This window comes from Carassius gibelio, chromosome B21 (assembly GCF_023724105.1).
Source record: "Carassius gibelio isolate Cgi1373 ecotype wild population from Czech Republic chromosome B21, carGib1.2-hapl.c, whole genome shotgun sequence".
NCBI lineage: Eukaryota > Metazoa > Chordata > Actinopteri > Cypriniformes > Cyprinidae > Carassius > Carassius gibelio.
Window position 1 is genome coordinate 26122764 of NC_068416.1, and position 25089 is coordinate 26147852.

General features: G+C 34.0%; 1 protein-coding gene across 4 annotated transcripts in view; it reads right to left on the bottom strand.

Annotated features, from left to right (window-relative positions):
* Window positions 1–25089, bottom strand: part of LOC127986412 (CBP80/20-dependent translation initiation factor-like) — an 80046-nt gene that overhangs the window by 36156 nt on the left and 18801 nt on the right. For 2 of the 4 annotated variants that reach the window (XM_052588654.1, XM_052588653.1), the window contains exons 8-11: window positions 12622–12698; window positions 10108–10176; window positions 4292–4784; window positions 2990–3289 (exon numbers count right to left, since the gene is read on the bottom strand). In XM_052588654.1, the coding sequence (XP_052444614.1) occupies window positions 2990–3289; window positions 4292–4784; window positions 10108–10176; window positions 12622–12698 (939 nt within the window). The remainder of the gene's footprint in view (window positions 1–2989; window positions 3290–4291; window positions 4785–10107; window positions 10177–12621; window positions 12699–25089) is intronic. The other 2 variants (XM_052588656.1, XM_052588655.1) reach the window with 1 other exon arrangement.

Genomic DNA, 25089 nt, shown 5'->3' on the forward strand with positions numbered 1-25089 from the left:
CTCATCCAGCAGATATGATTGGGTATGATTATGAAGCTTCTGCAACAAAAATGCTGGAGAGACAGAGAGAGAGACATTTCTGAGGCATTTCTGGAAGATTTCGTTTTCACTTCAAATAGCATCTCATATGAGTGTATCTGTGGCAACCAGGAGTTTAAAAAGCAGTGTTAGGTGTGAAACAAAAAATATATTAACTATAAATGGACTTTCACTCACACACACTCAGTTCTCTGATAAACCGCGTGTGTGTTCGAGGCAGATTGCTAAATAAGTGGCAGCAGACGTGTTCCTTCAGTGAGGTCAGAGACGGCTGCATCTGTGTATCTGCGTTACATAACCCCGTCAGAACCAGAGCGTCTGCTCCAGCGCCAGACGGCTGAAGAGCCAACCAGATGATTCATCCTCCACACAGGGTTAAAGAACAGAATAATCATTCATAATTATAATATATTATTATGACAAATTATTTTTATATTACCATGATATTATTATAATAGTATAATTATATTTTTAGAATTATTTTGTAATCATATTGATACATGAATAACTTTTTATACTTTTAATTTTATCCGTTTAAACAATTAGAATATCATGAATATCATTTTATTTATGAAGGATGCATTAAATTGATCTAAAGTCACAGTAAAGACATTTGCAATATTGCAAAAGGTTTCTATTTCATATAAATGCTGTTCTTTTGAGCTTCTAATTCATCAAAGAATCCTGAAAAATAAAAATATTGGGCAGCACAACTATTTTCAACATTGGTAATAATCAGAAATGTTTCTCGAGCAGCAAATCAGGATATTACAATGATTTCTGAAGATCATGTGACATCGAAGACTGGAGGAACAAAGATAATAATTCAGCATTGCATCACAGAAATAAATTACATTTTACTTTATATATTCACAAGAAAACAGCTCTTTTGAATTGTAATAATATTTCACAATTTCTGCTGTTTTTACTAAATAAATGCAGCTTGGTGGGCAGAAGAGGCTTCTTTCAAAAACTAAAATAATAATATGAAGTAATATGTGTATGACAATTACCAGTCACTAAGCTATTGATATTAAAACAAACTAGTTGATCAACATGATCAACAACTCAAATTTCATAAAACAGTCTATACTATAAAATGCTAAGAGAAAAAAAACCTCCATACAACTACAGTATATGCACAAGAAACACCTAAAAACAAAATTAATATCTAAAACCAGTATGAAATAAGCATCACTATGCTTACTATAAGAGCGTGTCACTAAGAACACTGCCTTTGATTGATGTTAAATAATGGGAATGTTATAACTCATAAAAATAAATCATGAAAAATAAATGCTATACATTATTTATCAAAGGTTGGTAGCTGATGCAGTACAATCCTCTCACAATCCTGTTGCTGAAATGTTAGCAGGATCGTGTTTGCTTGATATATGCAGTGTGTATTGGTCGTTGTGTATTTGTGAGTGTGTGGAGAAGGATGTGTGTTTGCAGGTCAAGTTCTGGTGTCACATCACAATGAGAAATAAGTATAACAATCAGTTCCCAAAAACAATGACAAAATACTTGAACAAATACAGATATATATCCCTGCTGCTTCAAAGCATCACAAATCAAATCAACATAATCATATTCTATTTTTTTTCACTGTTAACTAGGATTATTTTAATAAAAAATATCTATATTATATAACAATAATATTTATATTAAATATTTATATATAGACAAAAACTAATAAAACTGACAAAAGCACATAAAAGAAAAAACTAAGATGAAAAAGACTACTAATATAAAAAGTGAACAAAAACTGAATTTCTTAAGTTTAATCAAGATTAATTATGATTAATCACATCCAAAATAAATAAAAAAATATTTACATAATATATCTGTGTGTACTTTGTATATTTATCATGTATATATAAATACACACAAATACAATTTAGAAAATATTAGAAAATATATATGCATATTATTTACATGCATATATTTATATAATTAATATTATATAAAAATATATTTTATATATAAACGTAATATTTTTCTTAAACATATACATGCATGGGCATGTATTTATATATACAATATACATATACACAGTACACACACATATACTATGTGAACAAATTTTTTTTTGGATGCGATTAATCGTGACAGCAATAATATATATATATATATATATATATATATATATATATATATATATATATATATATATATATATATATAAATAACAAAGCACATTCAATTATTAAAACTGAAATTAAAACTGGAAACAAAGCTAATTTAAAATGTGAATAAAACTATAATAATTATAATTAATATTAAGCATAAATAAAGTAATAGCGCTTTTCCTGAGCTCAATCATCTAACTATGATAGCATATAAATAAGACTTGAGTAAAACTAGATCACAAATAATGTTAGCAAATCTAAACATAATTTAGTTTGTCATGGCCATATTCATAAACGGCTGTTCTTGTTCATGCAAAATTGTAATTGTACGAGTCACTTTCTGGGTGTTTTTGATTATAAGGGGGAAAAAAACAAACAAACAAAAAAAACCTTCAATTTCTGCATTCCACAGGAAATGAGGCTGAACAAACGATGACAGAAATACATTTTGAACTATTTCTTCAAAATCTATGCGTTTGCATGCAGAAACTCTTCATTTCAAAATGAGGTGAAAGCGTTCGGGGCCTAAAAAGTCCCTTTTGTCCAATGAGGAAATTGTAGAGGGTCACTCAGCTTGGATTGCAGGCGTGAGTCACATCCTGATACTTCGGCTTCTTCAAGCCCTTCAGAAAAAGAGGAAGAGGACGAATTGCAGATGGAAAAGAGGAACTAAAGAGCGGAGATGAATGTGGTTGGGCAGCAGGTGGGATAATGTTTGTGAATCGTGCAATCCGATTGGTCCTCGGAGACACAGCACTGGCCAATAGGAGACAACCTGCAGAACATGATCAAGTAAGTTACAAACATTCAGCTCTTACCTGTAACATGTTGAGTAACAGAGAGCGGAATTTGGTTCCTTCCACCATGAACAGAGCCATCTTGTCACAGAGTTTGGCTGCCGTTGCCGCAAAACTTCGGTCGCTGACTGCCTTGCGGTAAATAGTGTGGACAATCTGGTTCAGCGTCTCCTCCGAATCGGCCGAGTTCTGCGCCTCCTCCATGAACGTGGTGAGCTGGTTCTCCACGCCGCTGCTGTTGTTCCTCAAGCTGTTCAGGATCTCTAACAGTCTGTCCATTCGGTTCCGCTGCGGCCCGGCCGTCGCCACGGGAACATCCTCCTGCCAATCAGAGAACAGCGAGAGCGGTCACATGACTTAGAACACCGTACACTACGTTTCAAAGCTAGGGATCAGAACGATTATTGAAAGAAATTAATACTTTTATTCAGCAACAAAGTGTCACATTGATCAATAGTGACAAAGACATTTATGATGTTAAAAAAGATTTCAAATCATATTGCTTGTTTTTGCATGTTACTTGCATGTTTTCCCGCAAGTGTCTAACATATTAACCATGTTTCTAGCTTCTTTTAACGTTGTAAGCATTGTATATTTATCGTCTCTAGCTTGTGTAGCATGATGCTAAAGTTTTACCACTGATAGTGTGCTTCTAGAATGTTTAGCACATTTCTAACTTGTTTTAGCGTGTTTTACCACACTGACAGTGTGCTGCATGTTGCTAGCATGTTTTAACACATTGGTAGTATGTTGTTAGAATATTTAGCACATTTCTAGTTTATTTTAGGACATTTTACCACATTGACAGTGTGTTGCTAGTATATTTAACATGTTGCTAGTATGTTTTACCATATTGGTAGTACTCTGCTCATGTATTTAACATGTTTTCTATCTTAGTTTACATGTTGCCAACATGTTTTACCACACTGATATTTTTCTAACATGTTTTACCACACTGATATTTTTCTAACATGTTTTACCACACTAATAGTATGTCACTGACATATTTAACATATTTCTAGCTTGTTCAAGCATGTTGCTAGCACTTCATACCACATTGATAGTATGTTGCTAGCATGTTTAATATGTTTCTAGCTTGCCTAAGCATGTTGCTAAAATATTTGGAACAATTCTATTATTATGTTAATATGTTAATATGTTGATAGAATGTAGCTAAAATATTTAACATGTTTCTGGCTTGTTTTAACATGTTATTATTATGTTGAAAGTATGTATTTAGCAAGTGTCTGGCTTGTATTAGCATGTAATTAACATGTTTTACCACACTGATAGTAAGTTGATAATGTATTTCGCAGCAGTCACCTTCTCTTTCAATCTCCTCCTCAGTCTCTCTTTAGACGACTGCAGTAAGCAGATCTTCCCGCTCTCTGTCTTCTCCTCCTTGTCTCCTTTCTTTCTCTCCTCTTTCGCAGGCTCATCCTTCGCTCCTTTCTCCACGTGGGGCTCCGGCTCCCCGTGTTTTACAATCTCTGGCTCTTTGGTATTGCGCGTTAGACCCCTGTCGGCCCCCGAGGGCCCCTGATTAAAACTGTTCGTCTGGTGTTTGGGATGTTGATGCCAGCGCCGGTTCTGGCTGTAGCCATGATGTGGGCCGCCCTGCCACCCGCCCAGGTTCTGCTGGCCCTGGTAACCCCGCCCCCCAAACTTAGTGCCAGCACCTGATTGGTGGTCTGCGTTGGGCTGCTGCATCTGATTGGGCTGCTGTTGCTGCTGCAATCCCTGCTGCTGCTGCAGAGGATTCTGGGATTTCAGGGGAGCCCCTCCTCCTCCTCCTCCAGGCAGGCGCTGTTGTCTCCTAGAACAACAACAAAAAGAGCCAGTTATCTTCATGTCAATGAGCTTTTTGTGGGGGTTTCCAGGGTGTTGCTAGACAGTTGCATGAGTGTTTAGAGTAGTTGCTAGTGTATTGTTAGATGGTTGCCAGTATTTTGAGAATGTGTTGAAATTAGTGGTTAATGCATTGTTATGCAGTTGCTAAAGTGTTCCTGAGTAGTTCTCACGATGTTGCTAAGTGGAAGATAATTAAACACAGAAAAATTAATTCATGCACAAAACAAACAAACAAATACACAAATAAATATACAAAACAAATAAATTAATGAATGCATTAAATAAATAAATACTGGTGGATGTTGTGGTCAACATAAACAAAAACAAAAAACTGAAAAACACAAATATATAAATATATTTTTATATATTATATTCTATTTTATATAATAATATATTAATAAATACATTCATAATTATTATCATTCATATTACAATTATTCATCATAATTAATTAACAATAATTCTGGTCAACACCACAGCGCAAATTACACAGATTCAATTTTAAGAGTGTCCTGCTGGGTGGTCAAGATTAAAGAAAAAATAGATTTAAGCAAATACATAAACACAATAAATCAATAAATACATCCAAACAATAAATAAATAAATTCTGATAGACAATGCAGCACAACTCACATGCAATAAGAGCATTTTGGTTGGTTAAATCAAAATATATAAAATTAAACAAATAAACGAATAAATACACAAAATAAAACAATGAATTCATTCATTCATTTATAAAAATAAAAAAAATATATAATTTGAGAATGGATTATGTACACACCACAACTATAACGATAACAATAAAGAGGAATGATACCACAGGAATGATTTTTACTGATGATCGACATGATACACTAACAGCCAATCAGAATCCATCAGGCTTCAAGAGCTTGAACAATTAAAGAGGCAGACGCTTATAATAAACAACATCTGTGTGCTGTGTGGACATTAATATCTAGTTATCTTCATAGCTGTAGTTTGTGGTGTGAATGGGCCTTAACCCTAAATATGAGCAATAGTAATAGTGAGGATTAATTTAAACACCACTAATAATAACCGCGGTCACACACAAGTGTGTTAATGTGTGTGTAATGATTTACAGCAGATGTGAGTCAATATGTAAACTCCCAGATCTCCGTGTTTGCAGCAGGCTGATGGGATGAGTCCAGTCATCCTAATGACCGACACTGGATTATGGGCTTTACTGTGTGTACATTACATGTGTATGCATACTGACGTGTGCATTCAGAGCGCGCCGCGTCACGTGTAAGTGTGTTTGTGTACATTATGAGAAAAAATGCTGTGCACCACTGACTGCAATAGTCTGACTGTTTACTCTTTTCAAGAAAAAAACTATATTCGGATTCTAGAATTAAAACATTTCACAAACAAATTGTGAAGCACTTCATCTAAATTAGTTGCAAACTAGTTTCAAAAGCATCACAGAAAGCGAAATCCCAAACAATCAAAATGTGTGACGTTTAATTTACAGGATTTTGGACCAATGAGATTTCACTGTGACTAAACAAAATAATATGTCAATATGAAACAATATGAACATTATGAAACGTTTGCATGTTATGCTGCTTCTTTCAGTGTCAGCATTGTAGAATATTTATAGTAAACTAATAACATGCAAAAAGTTATCTGAAATAAAAAGTTTAAATGGACGTACTAAAATGACTAAAACTAAGCTAATAATAAATAATTAATTAATAATAGCTTACAATAATAAATTAAGTAAAATAAAATAATATACAAAATATTTTATTTATCAAATACGAATATTAAAATATTTAATATTTTATCAATTAAATATTCAATATAAAAACTAATAATTTCAGGTAATTGTCAAGGCAACATTTCAAAATTTCATTTAATTTAACTAAGTAATAAAATGACTAAAATTATAATAAAAAAATGCATTATACATAGATAAAATACTAACAAACTAAAAATAATAACTATAAATTAACAAAAACTATATAATCAAAAATTACTAAAACTTTCATTCAAAAACTATAATATAGCATATAAATAATTCTAAAATAACACTGTTATAGAGGAACAAGGTCATATTTTATATCTTCAACAGAGAATAAACAAGCACGGAGAGTCCTGTAGCGCACATAATCTATAACATCAGCAGACACTTCAAAGACGAACATCTTCACTAGTGACCGTGAACAAAAGTAATTCTGTGCTCTTTTAAACCCTCAGGCAGACAGGAATCTCCTCGCTCAGAGGACGGGCTTCACGTTTGACTGACAGCTTAAGAGCGAGGCGTCCAGGTTAAGGTCATGTTTGACTCTGGTGTTCTGGTTTTACTAGGGGTTAATTTTAGGGGAGACACACACTGAGTGTGCTGAATGACAGATCGAAAATAAGACGTTGAGGTGCTGACCGTCACATTCTTCAGGCTTTACGCAGGTTAACCCTTGACGTCGCTCTGCGGGAACATGTTTTACACAGATGCTTCACGTATCTATTCCAGCAGTGCCAGAAATACAGAAACAACATATATACTGTAGACTATCACTGAAAAGTCTGAAATGCTTTGGAAAAAGTCTTGTCTGTTCACCAAAGCTGCATTTATTTGATTAAAAACACTGTAAAGATTTTGAAATATTATTACAATTGAAAATAACTTGTTTTATTTGAATATATTTTAAAAGTAGTTTATTCCTGTGATCAAATCATCAACATGATCCCTCAGAAATCATTCTAATATGCACATCTGCTGCTCAAGAAACATTTCTGATCATTATCTGTGTTGAAAACAGTTAATCTCCTTCATATTTCTGTGGAAACCATGATGCATTTGATTTTTCAGGATTATCAGATGAATAGAAAGTTCAAAAGAACTGATTTTTTTTATAGAAATATTTTGTAATGTTATACATTGTAAATGTTACTTTTGATCAATTTAATGCATCCTTGCTGAATAAAAGCCCTTTCTTTAAAAATATATCTACATTTACAATAAATGTAATTTTAATTTAAAATTTTTATTTTATAATTAAAAAAATTCTTTATATTATAAACAATGTTATAACACTAATATACTGTATATACATAGAGAGCAGATTATGATGATGTCCTTGAATGTGTTTTTGAGAAAATCAAAGCACATCTATTATTTTAAAATTAGACATCTGCTAACAGAGTCCATCAATATCTCAACTAGATGTAGAAATTAACCTTTGACTTTGAAAAAGATGAAACAAAAGTTGGAAACAAATAGTGTTTCAATAGTGTTTCATCTAACATCAGAATGCATTATGTTTCAAATTTGTACTTATCTTAGTGCTTATATGAATAGTGCTCATTCAATAATTTAAATGCATGTTGTGCACTGTGTTGTTTGTGTGTGTGTGTGTGTGTGTGTGAGTGTGTGTGTGTGTGTACCTCTCACTGAAATACACTTATAAGCAGCTCGAGAGCCAGTTTGAATGTTGTCCACACCCAACCCTTCCCTTCCCTCCTTCACACACACCACAATACAACAAAAAGCTCTGAGAAAACCTCTTACATAACATTAACATCAAGTGTTTGCTTTACACAAGATAAACCCTGACTGACAGGTCTGTCATCAACGGGAATCTTCACACTCCACGCCTGCATCATGGTCAACTTAAAGATCTCGCTCACAATACACCATACTTAAATTAACACAAATAGAAATAAGACTGACGAACAGAAGAACAATGCATACGATATCTCATATTTCTGATCGTAAATTCAAACTACATCCTTCTAAAATGTTCAAGGAGACAAATAACACACGTGAAACACTAGTTCTTCACCATGTATGTAAAACAGATCATCTATAGAATATTCTAGAAGCAATTACCCACATGTCTGTATTTTTAAGTAATGTCTAGAAGTTGTTGAACAATACATTGCCAAGACTGAATATCAGCTGATATTTGGCGTTTTTTTTTTAATTTCTGCATTGAACCGTTAAGTGTCAAACCTTTATTTGACAGCATTGGGACTTTTGACACCAACAAACTCTAAAAATAAAACCAATTTTTAATTATCGACATTGGACGATATGTTTTTCTGTTTGACCTTTATTTTGACAAAAGTGGGACTTTTATTTTGACACAGCTACAAATTCTCAGAAAAAAAAGTTATATATCGCTCATTCAAACTAAAAGATTTAATTTACAAAAGACAGTAGTCTATTTAAATAGGCTCAAACGAACAAATTGAAAACACATCCTTCTAAAATGATCAAGAGGAGGAATAACTTGGGCTTTGAAAGTTATGACTGAACAGACTGTATTTCTGAGTTTTGTCAAATTAAATAAGGCATTTACAGTACACTGATTAAAGTCCATAGTACCTCAAATTCTCAATCATACAGCACACTAGTTCTCCTGCATGTTCATCTACAGAATATTCTAGAAGCATCAACATCTATTGGTAATATCCAGTAGTTGCTGACATATATATCATAAACACCGATAAATCACCCGATATTTGCCATGTTTTAAAATATTGGCATTGAATGATACGTTCCATTTCCCTGATAAATATCTAACATTTAAGATTGAAGTAACATCAACCTCCATTTCTGTATTTTTTTGGTAATATGTAGTAGTGGTAAACCGATATATCACCAAGACCTTATAAATGGACCGATATTTGGCAATTTTTTTTTTAATCAGTAATGGACTATAAATTTTTCTTTGAATTCATTAAATTAAGTGTTAGATTTTATACATAATTGTCTAATAGTGGTGAACCGATATATTGCCAAAACCGATAAATCGGACAATATTTGGCCTTTTTAATAATCAGTTTTGTACGACAAGTTTAATATATATATCACCTTGGCCATCAAAATATCCATAATTTTTTACACAAAATGTTTAGCACACCTTTTACTCCACCAGAACTTCTCCAACCACTGCAGCTGAACGCGGTTAATGACCTTCATTAATATCCCTCAGACCCGTCACCTTAATGCCTTTGGATTTAGATTTCCGTACTGGACTTACTGTACGGAGATAGTTTGCAGATTAATGATGACTCAACTGACAAGAGGCAGAAGAGGATGAGAAAGTACTGTACAGAGGATTTATGTTGTGCAAGTAGAATAAAGCAAACAGGACCTCAAGGTCACAGATCCAGTCAGAAGGTGGTTAGTTTGAATCCCAAGAACGGTTCGGATCCCATAAGTAGTTCAGAAGTCCAGTTTTCCTGAGCAAAGCTTGTAAGTGGAAGAACAAGAGTAAGCGGACAGGATTCAGGAACTGGACCCGTTTTGAGACACTGACCTGGACACTTGCCTCTTCCCCTCGGCTGAAAGCAGCACCGTCAGCTGGTCCTGGGGCGGATCGAATCGACTACGGGTACCACAGGGAGACGACACGTGAACAATGTGGATGCGAGGGTGGAAACAAGCAGGGATGGAAAACAAGAAGATACGAGAGAACTAAATAAAGCAGGAAGAACAAGATAAAAAAGGAGGAGATGGAACGGATTCAACTAACACAAAAATGCAGGAGTGAATGATTGGGACAATTATTAAAAAAAATCTACTGAGAGCTAATTTATTAAAAAAGATCTACTGAAATCTATTGGAGCTAAAACAAAATAAATTAATAATAATACATAGTTAAGGGTATCTACATAATGCTACAAAACAAAATAAATGCTGCAAAATAAAAACAAAACAAAAATGCTAATAAATAATACAAAAAATAATACAAAAAAAGTTTAAAAAGTTTACAGGAGCTACAGGATTTAAGGGTGACTACAAAATACATTACGCTGCAAAAACCAATGAAACATCGCAGTAAATAAGAAACGATAGGATGGTTGTGGAGAGGAAAGGTGGGAAAATGCAGGAATATATGATTAGGACTATTATGAAACCTACTAGGGACAAAATAAAATAAAAAAAAATTTTTTTTTTTTTTAAATGAAGCAACAGAGTTTAAGGGCATCTACGTAAAGCTGTGAAAACCAAAGATATGTTGCAAAAAATACGAAAAGACATGATGGTTTCGGTGATGAAAGTTTCTTCAAAATATGAAACAATAATGAAACACTTTCTGTGAGCAGCATGTGCTATGCCAAGGATCCTCAAAGAAAAACTCTTGATGCTTTTCGTGCCCATATCGTCCCTCTCTCTTCAACTGTGAAGGTCCTCATCTCTCCTCATCCAAAGGATGAACGCTGTGGGTTTATTTCAGTCCATCAGAACGTAGATTTGAGTCATCAGCTGTGAATTCACCTGATATTGAGCTTCTTTAAAGGCTCTGAACTACTGAAGCATGCCAAAAAAGCCTACACAGACCCGAGAAGCAAAAAGTTTGTGGTTAGTTTGATTTATAATATATAACGGTTTTGAAAGAAGTGTCTTCTGTTCACAAAGGCTGCATTTATTTAAATCAAAATTACTGTGAAAACAGTCAAAATGTGAATTATTATTACAATATAAAATAACTGTTTCCTATGTAAACATATTACTCCAGACTTCAGTGTCACGTGATCTTCAGAATCTGATCAGTGAAGGCTTTCCTGTCAGCGAGCAGTTCATAAGTGACTGCCAAGATGTTTCGATTTAGATTGTGCAAACTAATCTACAGAGAGAGACTGAGAGAAGCGATGCCAACAAACAACACGACCGCAGAGTCCTCTCTGGCAGGAGCAAAGCATTGTGGGTGGCCAACAGCAGCAATAACAGGCTGAGAAGCCTTCTGTTGGAGGAGTGGGAGAGAGAGAGAGATGTGGGAAGAGAATAGTATGTAGTGATGCACACACACACACACACACACACACACACACAGACAGAGAGAAATGATTCCCTAGATTGTTTTTTTCTCTTACATCCAACTTTTGCAGTCAAAGCAGACATATTCTCATATTCTGTGGTCTGAAAGCCAAGTAAGATGTTAAAAATGACACAGTATGCTATTTGTGCTGTTTGCTAGTGCAAAACTCACAAACACAATGCTGGGATGCTGTGGGTGTTGTTATGCAATTGCTAAGGCATTCTGAGAGGTATTATTGCATTGCTATATGGTTGCTATGCTAGGGTGTTTAGAGTGGTTTCTAAGCTACTTATCAATGGGGTACAACAAATATATTCAAATTTAAGATCAATAATCATCATAAAATGTACTTTTTAACCTTATCTTACAGTAAATAACTCACTTTTTTTGAAAAACAATAATTGATATGCTACTATATTTACATTACTTTCACCAGATTTGTATATTAATATTTATTCATTTTAATATTTATACACACTATTGGGAACAGCATCCTAATACTGTGTTTGACCATCTTTCGCATTCAGAACTGCCTTAATTCTACAGAAATCGAGACATCCTCGAATCCGGCGGCATCACAAAACACTCATGAGAAGCGTCCAGTGAAGTCACACACAAGGACATCAGAGCCTTTCTTCACATCAACAAAACCATGAATAACACAAAGCTGTTGCTTTCTTTCTCAATCCTTTTCTTTCGCACAAGTTTAGACCAAAATATTAGATTTTTTGCTGTTTCTTAGCAACTGCAAATTACAACAACTTCTCCGATGAGGTCGAAGTCAAAACGTAAAAGAAAAAGAGTGGAAGTGCTTTAATGGATTAAAAGAGAAGATCCTGAGTAAAGAACTTGCAGAGACAGAGTATTACGTTTTACACATCGCATTAACCGTCTGACACGTGTGGAAAGTGTGAGCTGCTGTTTTCTCTGCTTTACGAGTCTAACGTCAGCGTTCTGTGTGCAATGTTTGCGCTAAACAACTAGAGGAGAGTAACAGTAACACAGACTCACCGGCGGTCATTCCTGCGGCGACGAAACAGTTTTTTCGTGTGTGCGATCTCAGCTTCATTAGGCAGAGGAGGAAAAACCTGCAGAAAGAAAGAGAAAATATCACGAGAAACGCCAAAACAAAAAGTCTGGACAGTTTGTATACAAGCGTGAACCTCATAAAAGTACCAGAACATAAATATTACATTTTGCAGAAATTATGCAATGTTTAAAACATTTGTTAGTGTATTATTTCAAGATGTTTATTATTTTATTTTCATGATAATTATGCAGATGGATTTTTTCAATGGTGATTTCCATAAATGTTTTATATAAATAAATAAATAAAAAAAATGTATACAAATGTTGTGCAGCAACAACAAAAAATGTATTTTATAAAACTAGATTTTGTTTCTGAAAGTATGCATGCATCTTTTTTGTATTTGTAAAAAAGTAACTGTTTTGTATTAATATTTTTCATTACAGAATATTTTTCAAACTTTTTTTCATGATAATGATCGCGCACTTCCTCAGATACTCTCATTACTGTAATGTTTTGTTTTAATTCTCATTATTTTCAATGGTGATTTGCATAACAGTATATAATTCAATAAAAAAAAATGCAAAAAAAACTTCTACAAAAAAATTTTTTATTTTGGAAAACAAATACAACCAGGATGTAATATTTAAAAAATATACAGTATACACACACATGCTTAAAAAAATGTGTCTGTATGATTTTAATATTAATTAATAATATTCTTCATATCTTTTTGTATCAATTATTATATTAATATAATTACATTTTAATGTTAGCTATTATACAAATGTTAATATAATTTACAGAAAGTATATATTAATATATATAAAAATGTATATACACTGAAGAAAATGATAAACACAACACTTTTGTTTTTGCCCCCATTTTTCAAGAGCTGAAAAAGATCTAAGACTTTTTCACTGTACACAAAAGGTTTATTATTCTCAAATATTGTTCACAAATCTGTCTAAATCCATGTTAGTGAGCACTTCTCCTTTTGTAGAGATAATCATTCACCTCACAGGTGTGACATATCAAGATCTGATTAGACAGCATGATTATTTAGACAGATTTGTCAACAATAACTGAGAGAAAAAGTCTTAGATCTTTGAGTTAGTTTTCATTATGCATGCATTTTTGTTGTATTTGTAGCGTTGTATCAATATTTTGCATTACAGAAATTTGATCACTGGACATTTTTGATAATATTGTCAAACTTACTTAACAATTAAGCAATGATTACAAATTCAATCAAATGCAGATGGTTCAAATCAAATCCCAACTTTCATCATTCATTATACTGTTTCACGTGAAAGTAAATCATGAAGATGTGAATGTATCTGTGTGTTTTTGTGCATGTGTTTCAAACACGCCACAAACTACAGATAAAACTTTTCAGTCTCTCTTGGATACTACAGGAGGTTAAAACGCCAAGGTTTATCGACAGGATCTGGGAAACAAGTACTGGTGCATGATGGGTAATAAAACCCTAAACTCTGACACCCTTCCATTTCACAGCATAATGGAACATTCTTGAGCTCTGAGCTGCGGTGGCAGCATCTACACACACACACACACACACACACACAGACACACACACACACGGTCCTCAGGGTTTCTCTTTCTAACCCTACTGAGGCTCTGAAGCCAAAACCACTGTATGCTGATTGGCTGTCTCTGATTGGACACAGATGTGGCGGGAGATTAGTGTAATTGGCTGCTTTTCCTCGCCGGCGTGGTAATGAGGGCTTCTAAAGCTTAACCCCGCCCCCCACACAGACAGCCTGCCAGAGCCGGACACTGAGAGTCGCCAGCCATCACATTTATTACAAGAAATGACAAAAACAACCGAAACTTAAGAAAACACAACCGCAGGATGTATTCATGATGATAAAACACCACGTCAAACATCTGGCAGGGATACACACACTCGACTGGCTCAGACTAAAGTGAGAAATAAAAAAGAAAACGGAGATGTTAGAAAACTGTATGAGACTCCGTGTCTTCTGCAGAAACAAGCAGTGAATGTCTGAAGAATGTTCTGCTCTCTGTTTTTCTCTTTTACCTAGAATAAATTATTAGGGGAAAAGGACATTGCATAAAAACAACTTGACATTTCTAAATTCTCCTGCATTCGAAAAACGTCACAATAGCCAGAAATAATGCACATTTTTCCAGAAACTCTCTTTAAAACTTTCAAACTGACAAAATTACAGACAACAGATAGAAAAACACTTTGGAAACTTTGCACAAAATATTATTATTAATATATATTATAATATACTCATTCATATTAAGTGATATTTTAATAATTTACTCATTCAAATGCATTAATATATATTTGCAATACAGTATTGTGATGATTACAATCCAATCAAATACAGATGGCCAAAATTAAGTCCTTACATTATTCCTGCAATCGTTTCTCGTGCCAAAACCCCTGCTTTCAGAGGACAACTAGATAAGGGTCACATGTCCGTATGCATACACAGATGCCAAAAAGTCTCATCTTATAAGCAATTTGCTGTTTACATGCAAGAAAAGGATCTGATGTGTGCCAGATGTCTGTGGAAAACTAAAATGCATCCATCTGATGGTGTGAAAGCAGCCATAAAGACAACGGAAAGACTTGCGAGGATAAAACTGTAATTTTGGGTTTGGTCCCATCAGAATCCATCAAGTCTACGAGTTTCTAAACTTCATGAGGAACTTCCTTGTGAGAGAGGCGAGGCCTCAAGTGTCCATTCATCTTCTGTGTGTGTGTGTGTGTGTGGAGCTACTGTTGCAATCCTGCAGGATGTCACAAGTTGGACGTCTCTGCTTTAATGTTCTCCAGATGATAATCGCAACCACACCAAACACATTCAGACTTCAAAGCGCCTAAATATGTCAATATTTGCACAAGCGTGAAACCGAGGAAAGCGAGGCACCAGTTTTCGTTTGCCATGATTAAAGTCCTCAATTCTGATTGCTGTGCAAAAAAAGTAAACTATTACAAGGAAATCAGGTTTTTTTTTTGGAGACGTAAGGAATGTGATGAATAATCTGCAGGGAGGAGACCCACGGTTTATTTGAAATAAGGGCTGATTGTTTTTATTAAAAGTGAAACAATGCGAGTAAGCGTGTATGTCCTGTGCGGATCAAAGTCAGTGACACATAGATACACATCTGCACTCGGCTCGTCCCCGCTGAGCATGACCTTTGACCCCGGGCTGTAGGACTATTGCATGCGTGACTGCGGAGGGCCGGAAGGCGGGGGAGTCGCCCGCGGCAGGAAACTTATGCATACCGCCACATTCCAGAGGTCAAAGGTCATAACAGAATCCATGTTCACAGAGTAGGGAATGATGACTCCTCCCACTCAGACCTGATTGGTCTGCACAGAGATACAGGGGTGAGGTAATGATGAAGTAACGGTGAGAACGGGGTCAAGCAAATGTCTCTCCACATATCAGATAAAAACCCGCATCCAGGATTTCACATCGACTATATAACAACATCTTTCTATGGTGTGTGATATAAAATAAAATAAAAAAACATTTAATATTTTAAATGGGGAATTACAGGTATAACAGAGAGCATTTGTAGAAATTGTACAAAGATTGAGTATGATTATGTAAAGCAAACATGACAGACAAGCTACAATAATGCACATCATAACACAATTTAATTGCATTTTGTAACTATAGTTAGACAAGGTGTATAATGTATAATATGATTTATGATGTAATGATAAATCATACTTACTAAAATCATATAAAAATACTCAAAAATATAACATCTAATAAAAACTTTAATAAAGAAATAACATTAATAACAACATTAAGAACATTTGTATTTAAACAATAAATTGAGAATAATTTTTTTTTTATAAATATTGAAATAATTTAACATTTTCCTCTCTCTCTCTCTCTCTCTCTCTCTCTCTCTCTCTCTCTCTCTCTCTCTATATATATATATATATATCATATCGAAAATCAAAGTTTTTTTGCATAATATGTGTGTGTCCTTTGTATATGTATTATCTATATATTTATTTATATGTCCATAGTTTTTATTCACATAATTTATATTATAAATGTGTATTTTGATACAAAGTAATTATATATTTATAGCCAAATTTGTTCGATTGCTAAAAAGGGTTTTAAAAAGACAAAAAATAAAGACATGTTTATTTTGCCCAGGGGTACTGTTTTTAAATGTGATGTGAGAAAAAAGACACGTAAAAGGTGTGTTTTACTTGACTTTCTGCATTTTCCCATCCAACGCCACGTCGTTTAATTAACAAATGGTCTATGGCGCAATGTTTTTTCTTTGTACATTCAAGAGCGTACATTCTGCTTATTAAACATAGGGACGCACAGCAGCACACAAACATGTCAAATAAAAAACACTTAAAGGATATATATATATATATATATATATATATATATATATATATATATATATGCCTGCATGTCATAATGGATAGTCATCACATGTATCATAATATATTTGCTTGCACACGAGCAGCTCCATTTCATCTCTGAGACACGTTCTGTTCTAGCACTTGCCAAATTCGTGCCGTGCGTATCTGCGTAATAGCAAATCCGTCATGGCACGAGTGCAACTGGCTCTTAAAGGGAAAGGAAGATGAGTCTCTGATTGGTTTATTGCACGTTACGCCCAAAAAACACCCATTACTCATTAAGAGACAACCTGTTTAGACCATGCACCCGGGCAAAAAGTGGATTTGGACATGCCCTGAGTGCACCTGTGCCGTGCCCTTTACACTTTGCGTTTAGATCGTTAAAATAGGGCCCTCTATCTTCTATCCAGGGGAAGTTGTTTAAGGGTGCAAGAGAGTTTAGATTTGTCAAGGAGGTAGGATTACACTTGACATCAGTCCTGAAATCATCACAACCATCACCGCTAACAAGATCTACCCACAGAATCTGAGCTCAACATTCACTCGGGCCAATAAAACCACCCGAAACAACATCAACTTTCCCTGCACTAGATGATATTAGAGAGTTATGGGATTCAGACGCCGTGGATCATGAAAGCGGGCATTAACCTGAAGTGAGCGAGGACGTCTCCCGTCACAGGACACTGACGAACCGTGACAGAGAGACTGATTTAAACAGTACGAGCAGAACTCATTTCAGAAAGGTTAGCCAGAGAGACTACAGGTCTTCAGTAAGACACTCCATCGGCTTTAAAACCCAGACATCTGGAAAGAATTCAAACCGCTGATTTCAGATCATTTCTAGAAAAGTGGGTTTCTTAAGCCCACTTAGTATTTAATTATATTATATAATTAATATATAGCAATAATTTCTCTCTCTCTCTCTCTATACATATATATATATATATATATATATATATATATATATGTATAAATGATTAAAGAATTTAAATTAAGGTTTAACTTTATATTAAGGTTTAATGTAATCATTTAAAAATAAGATAAAAACGTATAATATATAAATGTCTTTTTTTTCTCAACATAATTGTTTGTGTATGTCTGTTTATATATAAATTATATTTATCATGGAAATAAGCTGGAAACATCTATAAATAATTCAAAAGGCTGCTTCCCAATAATTCCTTGAAAAAAGTGTTTTACATATTTAATCATGTTTCTGTGTTTAGCTGAAATATCCAGATGATTTCTGAAGGTTGGATGAACAACTGTGATTTGGTAAAACAGAAACAAATTTCATGCTTTTATTTTGCTTTTCAGACAACATGCAATGCGGATACACCAAAAAAAAAAAAAACAACAAAGAAAAAAAATCAGATATTTTCAGGCTGTTTGAACAAAGCCAGAGCGTCCCGTGTGAGATCTGTGCTTCTAAACTTAGCGTCCACCGGACAGAGAAAGCTCTTTGTTAGCCTGACTATTGCAGGATGACTGAAGCCATCACCTCTGGTATTAACGTGACCCTTTTCCTGTTCATGAGTCTGTGTCACGACATTCCGGATGATGAGGCGGAATTCCAAGAGGGAAAGTGACACAGGAATTCCTGCGCTGCTAGCGGGTGGAATGAGGAAGACAATGAACCATCAGTCAAAGAGCCAACACTTGGCATGCGACCATGAGACTGGACGCCTTCCAATCGAAGCAACTGCACACACACACACACACACACACACACACACACACACACACACACACTAAAGATTTCCAAAGAGAAAGAGGGACTGAGAATCAGGGTTCCCACACCTTTAGACCAATGAATTTCCATGACTTTTTTTCAGCCGTTCACGATAACTGGTTAACTTAAACTAATAAGATATAATAAGATATAGTTTTTGTTAATTGAAATACAGATGAATTCACATAACATATAAGTATCAGATAAAAACCCTAAACTTAGTATATTTCCGTTAGTAGCAAAGACAATTAATAATAAATACTATAATAGTACAGTTATATAAATACTAACACAGTTACTGGATAAGCATCGGGAAGAATCATTTTATAGTTGTTACACTCACAAACTGCAATTTCTAGTTTTGCGATGAGCATGACTAGGAAAATGATTAAAGGGGTCATATGACAATGCAAAAAATAACATTATTTTGCGTAGTTTGTGTGTTTAAGGGGTTCAAAAACATACTCTACATTATTTCCGCATCCCGTACATTATTGTTGTTCCTCTGTGCCCCGCTTTTCTGAAACACATCGAAGTTTACAAAGCTAAAAAAAAAGGTGTGGTCTGATTGGTCAGCTATCCAGTGGTTTTGATTGGCCGAATACCTCAAGCGTGTAACAGAAATGTTACAATATTTGGAAACACACAGCATCTCCACAACATTGCGGTGTTGTCAACAATTCTACAGCGAGAATAAATGATACCCCTTCTTTATTTGCGTAAATATTTGGGCGGTGTTATGCAAATCTTCCAACACAGTGATGTAGACATGTGGGGGCGTGTTTAAATTAAATGTTATAAGATGCCGTGGACGAGTCTTAACTTTAAAAAAAAATATTTTTGGGTTTGAGACTTCGTCTTTTCAACGTCACGGATCTTATAAATGCATGAACAGCTTGTAACACTCCAAAGAAAAATAAAAACTTGAAATCGCATCATATGACCCCTTCAATTCCCATGACTATCACAGGTCTGGGAAACAGAGTTTTAACATTCCCTTATGTTTCCAGGTTCTGGACACCTGGAGAAAAATGACTGACCACTGAAACAAAGGCTGCTGCAGAATCCAAGGCTATTCTTGTGTAATTTCAGTGTGGATTCTTTAGCTCCTGAGATGAAGACTGTCTCTCGGTGTATGAAGTGTGTTCAGCAGTGACCCGTGTGTTGTTTACAGCAGCCTGAGCTTTACGTTCCTTTGGACACGTATGCAGAGAGTGTGTTGGTCTGGTTGCCGGGTGACGCGGGATCGAGTCTGAGCGTTTATGATGGGATAGACATCATGGCTCTCTCAGGCCCAATTAGGTAAAGAGTCAGCGCATGATCTCACACTCAAACACACTCCTCAACTAGCAAACAAAACTACATCACTGCATTTTCAGATTCCCGGATCATAGCAATTCTACACAGATTTCGGTAACACTTTATAATAACTGCATGCTATTAATCATTAGTTAAGCATTAGGAAACAGTTAATTCATCATTTATAAATCATTAATAGACATTTATAAGCAGTTTATAAATACAGATATAAATGATTTATACCTGATTCAAAGGTATATCTATAATGTATTTATTAATTGTTTTAATTTTTGATCAATTTATCATTTCTAAATTAAGTATAGCATTATTTAGACACCAGTTATTAAGGAGTTGTCAGTGGTTCATAAGATCACTTAGAAATTGTAAGTAAATGATTAATAAACTATTTAAATGTGCATTCATACATCTTTTATTCAGAAATATAGTAATAGTTACTTATAGTGTTAATAAATGGTTTATTAACATGTATTTCTACTGTAATTCAGGGTTAATTCATGTAGTTGTTAGTTAACTATTTTTGTGAGCTCATCTAAAGTGAGGACTATTTATGCCTTGTAAAGCTTTTACAAAGAAATTTAAAAGCTGTTAATATTTCTATGTTCTGTGTCACTGTGTGGTGTTTGTTTCCGTTTTTTGTTTAGAAGATAACTGAGCCTTTAAATATCCTTTATAAATGCTTTACAAGGCATAACTAGTCCTCACTTTAGATGAGCTCACATAAATAGTTAACTGAACACTACTAAATGCTTTATAACTACCTGAATTTACTACATTTCTTGTGATCTTATGAATCACTGGCAACTCCTAAATAACTGGTTTGTAAATAATGCTGTACTTCATTGAGAAATGATAAATTGATCATGAATAAAGTATGAAATTACACATTATAGATATGCTTTTAAATCAAGAATAAAGCATTTATATCTGTATTTATAAACTGATTATTACTGTCTATTAATGCTTTATAAATTATGAATTACCTGTTTACTAATGCTTAATTAATGATTAATAGTGTGCAGTTATTATAAAGTGTTACCCAGATTTCTAAAACACTTCTATTATTTTGGGAGTTGCTATGCTCAGTAAATAAACAACAAGACACATGACTGAAGCACAACCTCTCACTATGAGTAGCAGTGCTAGTGATGCCCTAATAAGACACTATATATCTCTCTCACATGCACTTTAAAATAGATGTATTTTATCTCTAAAGCGGTGGGGTTTCGTAACAAGACACGTCATACAGTCACTTGAATCGGCCAACAAGCATCCGCCCACAAATTCCTCAACTCCCAACAGATGAATCCGCATCCAAGATTCCCTCACTGACCTCTTCATTCCCGCGTTACGACAGAGCGAGCAGGTAGGAGCTGTGTGTGACTGACAATCACAGGAAAGGGAGGGGTGTCTGACCTCCTCATTGTTGTGTGTCAGATCTGCCGGGGTCTCTCCGCTCCTGTCGGGCCGCACGTAGCTCAGGGGAGCGAGCGCTCAGTGTCTGGCCCGCTGGAGGCCTTTTGTTCTGCAGTAACTAGACACGTCTACAATATCTGAGCCATCGCAGATGCACACACACACACACACACACACACACACACTATAGAGATGCATATGAATGAGTCAAAACATGATGCAAAAAATATGAAATCAGTGTTTTCACCCAAAATACACACACACACACACTTTTGATCTATTTAAATGATGTCATGCTATTGATTTTTTGTTATTTTTAGATAAAAATATAATGACTATTACACAACTTCTAAAAAAGAATAAGATTTACTGCTTTATGAATAATTTTAGACCATTATCAAAACGACACTCTACTGAAAGGCTTAATGTATAATGCATTATAAAATAATTAGTAAAGAAAGTTGTGAAGCATGATATATTTTCATAAATAATTGTTAGTTAACATGCATTACATATAAAGGTTTGTTTTCATGTGTTTTAATGCATTATACTTCATCATACAATGCATTAAAATGTGCATTACAAGGCACAATTAATGCTTTACAATTACTTTCATAATGCATTATATATAAAGGCTTTAAGTAAAGCGTTATCACTAAGTTTAGTAAGTTTAGTTAACAGGGTAAAAAAAAAAAACATGAACAAACGTCTACAGCATTTATTAATCGTAATGTTAATCTCAGCATTAACTAACGACTTTTTAAAATCAAAAAGTACAAATACATACTTGCATACAAACACATACATTTAATCTATTTAGGTGAGTTACAGCTATTGATCTCCAGAATGATTACATCAATTATAGACATTAAAGACTATCACAAATACAAAAAAAAATGAATTAGTTTGTTAATTTCAATATGTTAATGAAAAAAAGTACATCATTATCAGTTAATATGTTGACAAAGATTATAAAGATAACATTAATGAAGATAAGTAAATGCTGATTATATATATATATATATATATATATATATATATATATATATATATATATATATATATATATATATATATATATATATATTAATTAATGCATTAACTAATGCTAATTTTACTGTAAAGTGTTACCAATTTAACTTCAGGGTCAAAGTACAGTTAAGTAAAACACACAAACACACACACACACACACACCTCCAAGACGGAAACAGACAGACTGACTCTGACCTTATTGGAAACGAAACCTATTTTGTGGGAATAATGGGAAGAGTGAACGTGATGAAACACACACACACACACACACACGTTGTATCACTTCCTTCTGCTCTGTATTAAAGACAATAAAAGTTTACAGTGCACAGAAACATCCGCTTACACTGAATCAGACAACACACACACACACACACACAGAACAACAGCACACAATATAAACACACCAGCCAAACACTCAGATTGTGTGTGTGTGTGTGCCATAGGGCATGTGAATCAGGCAGGATATTGTGTATCAGGTGACAAACAAAACAGCTACAAAAATCTCTAACCTGACACACACACACACACACACACACACACTTTAGTGCTCAATGAGGTCTTGGATTAGAGATGTAGACTGTGTGTGTGTGTGTATGTGTGTGTGCAACTAAAATAAATTCTTCATGCCAACAATTATTTCACACAACTCTGACTGGAGATTCTTCAGCTCAAGCTCATTATAAACACCTGTCAGTCTAGTATGCAAATGAGCTCTACTGTGATTGGCTGACCTCACAGTGTTGTCGGGAAACTTTCCAATGTGAGTATAATTCACCACAATTAATATCATCATAAATCTAGTTTTTTTTGTTGTTGTTTTTTTACATGTAATTTACATGCATTATATTTTAAAATAAATTAATATTTTTATTGCATTAAATTTATCAAAAGAATTTGATGCAAAATAATTCTATTTAAAAGAAAAACTGTTCTTTTGAACTTATGATTCACCAAGGAATCCTAAAAAATGAAATGCATCACAGATTCCACAAAATCAGAAATGTTTCTCGAGCAGCAAATCATCATATTAGAATGATTTCTGAAGATCATGTGACACTGAAGACTGGAGGAATGATGCTCAAAATACAGCTGTGCATCTTTGCAAAGAAGAAATTACTTTTCAAAATATGTTAATACTATATTTACTGTATTTGTGATCAAATAAATGCTGCCTTGGTGAGCAAAAGAGAACTTTCGAATCATTGTCTCTCCCAACACCTTATGTAATTTTTCCTCTTTTTTTTGCATTGTGAATTTTTTTCTTTTGCTTTTGGAGAGAATAGAAACACAAATTATATATGCTATGGTTCTCCATGTACCTCTATAGATTTTTACTCAGCTATCATTTTTTTCAATGTTCTGAACCCAAAAAAAAAGAAAAAGTGTTCATTTTAACATCCAACAATCTGCACGTTCACCTTTAAAGTGTTTAAATAAACAGACGCACTTAAAATGACAGAGAACAAGGGGAAAGACAACAGATCACTTGAGTAAGAACAATGGCTGGCATCACACACAGTCCACCCTGTCTGCCATCACCGCGTCCAGACACTGCCCACAGATGACCTTCTGACCCGCCACTGCCACGCTAACAACATCCTGCTGGGTGGAGCCAAGAACTCACCGGTGGCCAGACACAGCAGAAAGAACAAAAAAAGAAACCTATGCTACATTACAGTGGATTGGTGATGGCATTATGAAACCAGTAGATGGCGCTAACAGCGCTGCTATTTTACCATCTTTGTAGCTTTTATTATTTATTTTTTATTCTATTGTCTTCTTCATTTAATTTTACGTTTTTGAATTTTGTTGTTTGTTTTTGTCACTTTTTTCTTATATATATATATATATATATATATATATATATATATATATATATTATTTTTTTCTTTCTATAAATATATGTCCACAGAGTTTTTCATTTTCTTTTCATTTTAGTTTGGTACATCAAGTTAGTAACTAAAATTAAATATATATATATATTGTCTTGCCAACAAGGGCAAATAAGTTCTTGTTTAATATTTAATGGTTTTAGTAGTGCTATCAAACAATTAATCACGATTAATAACATCCAAAAGAAAAGTTTTAGTTTACATAATTGTGTGCACTGTTTTTATTTATTTTTGTATATATAAATACACACACATACAGTGTACAGTATATATTGAAAATTTTGGCATGTATATGTTCATAGTACAGATAAATATATTTAATATTTAAACAGCATGCTTTTCTTAAATATATACATGTTTGTGTGTATTTATATAGACATTAAAAATATACACAGTAATTATGCATATATTATTATTATGTTAACAAAATTTTTATTTTGGATGCAGTTTAGTTGTTGGATAACACCAGTTTTTGGTTTAGTAGCTCTGGTCAACAGTGCCAGCACATCATAATTTATTTGTTTTGAAATATCCTTTTTTTCATCATTCTCTCTAGACTCCTTCTGTAGGTAAATGGAAATTAATCTGAAGCTAAAGTTGCTACAGCAGTTCATAAATACATGAGCGTTAAATTCCAGACTAATGTAATGACTA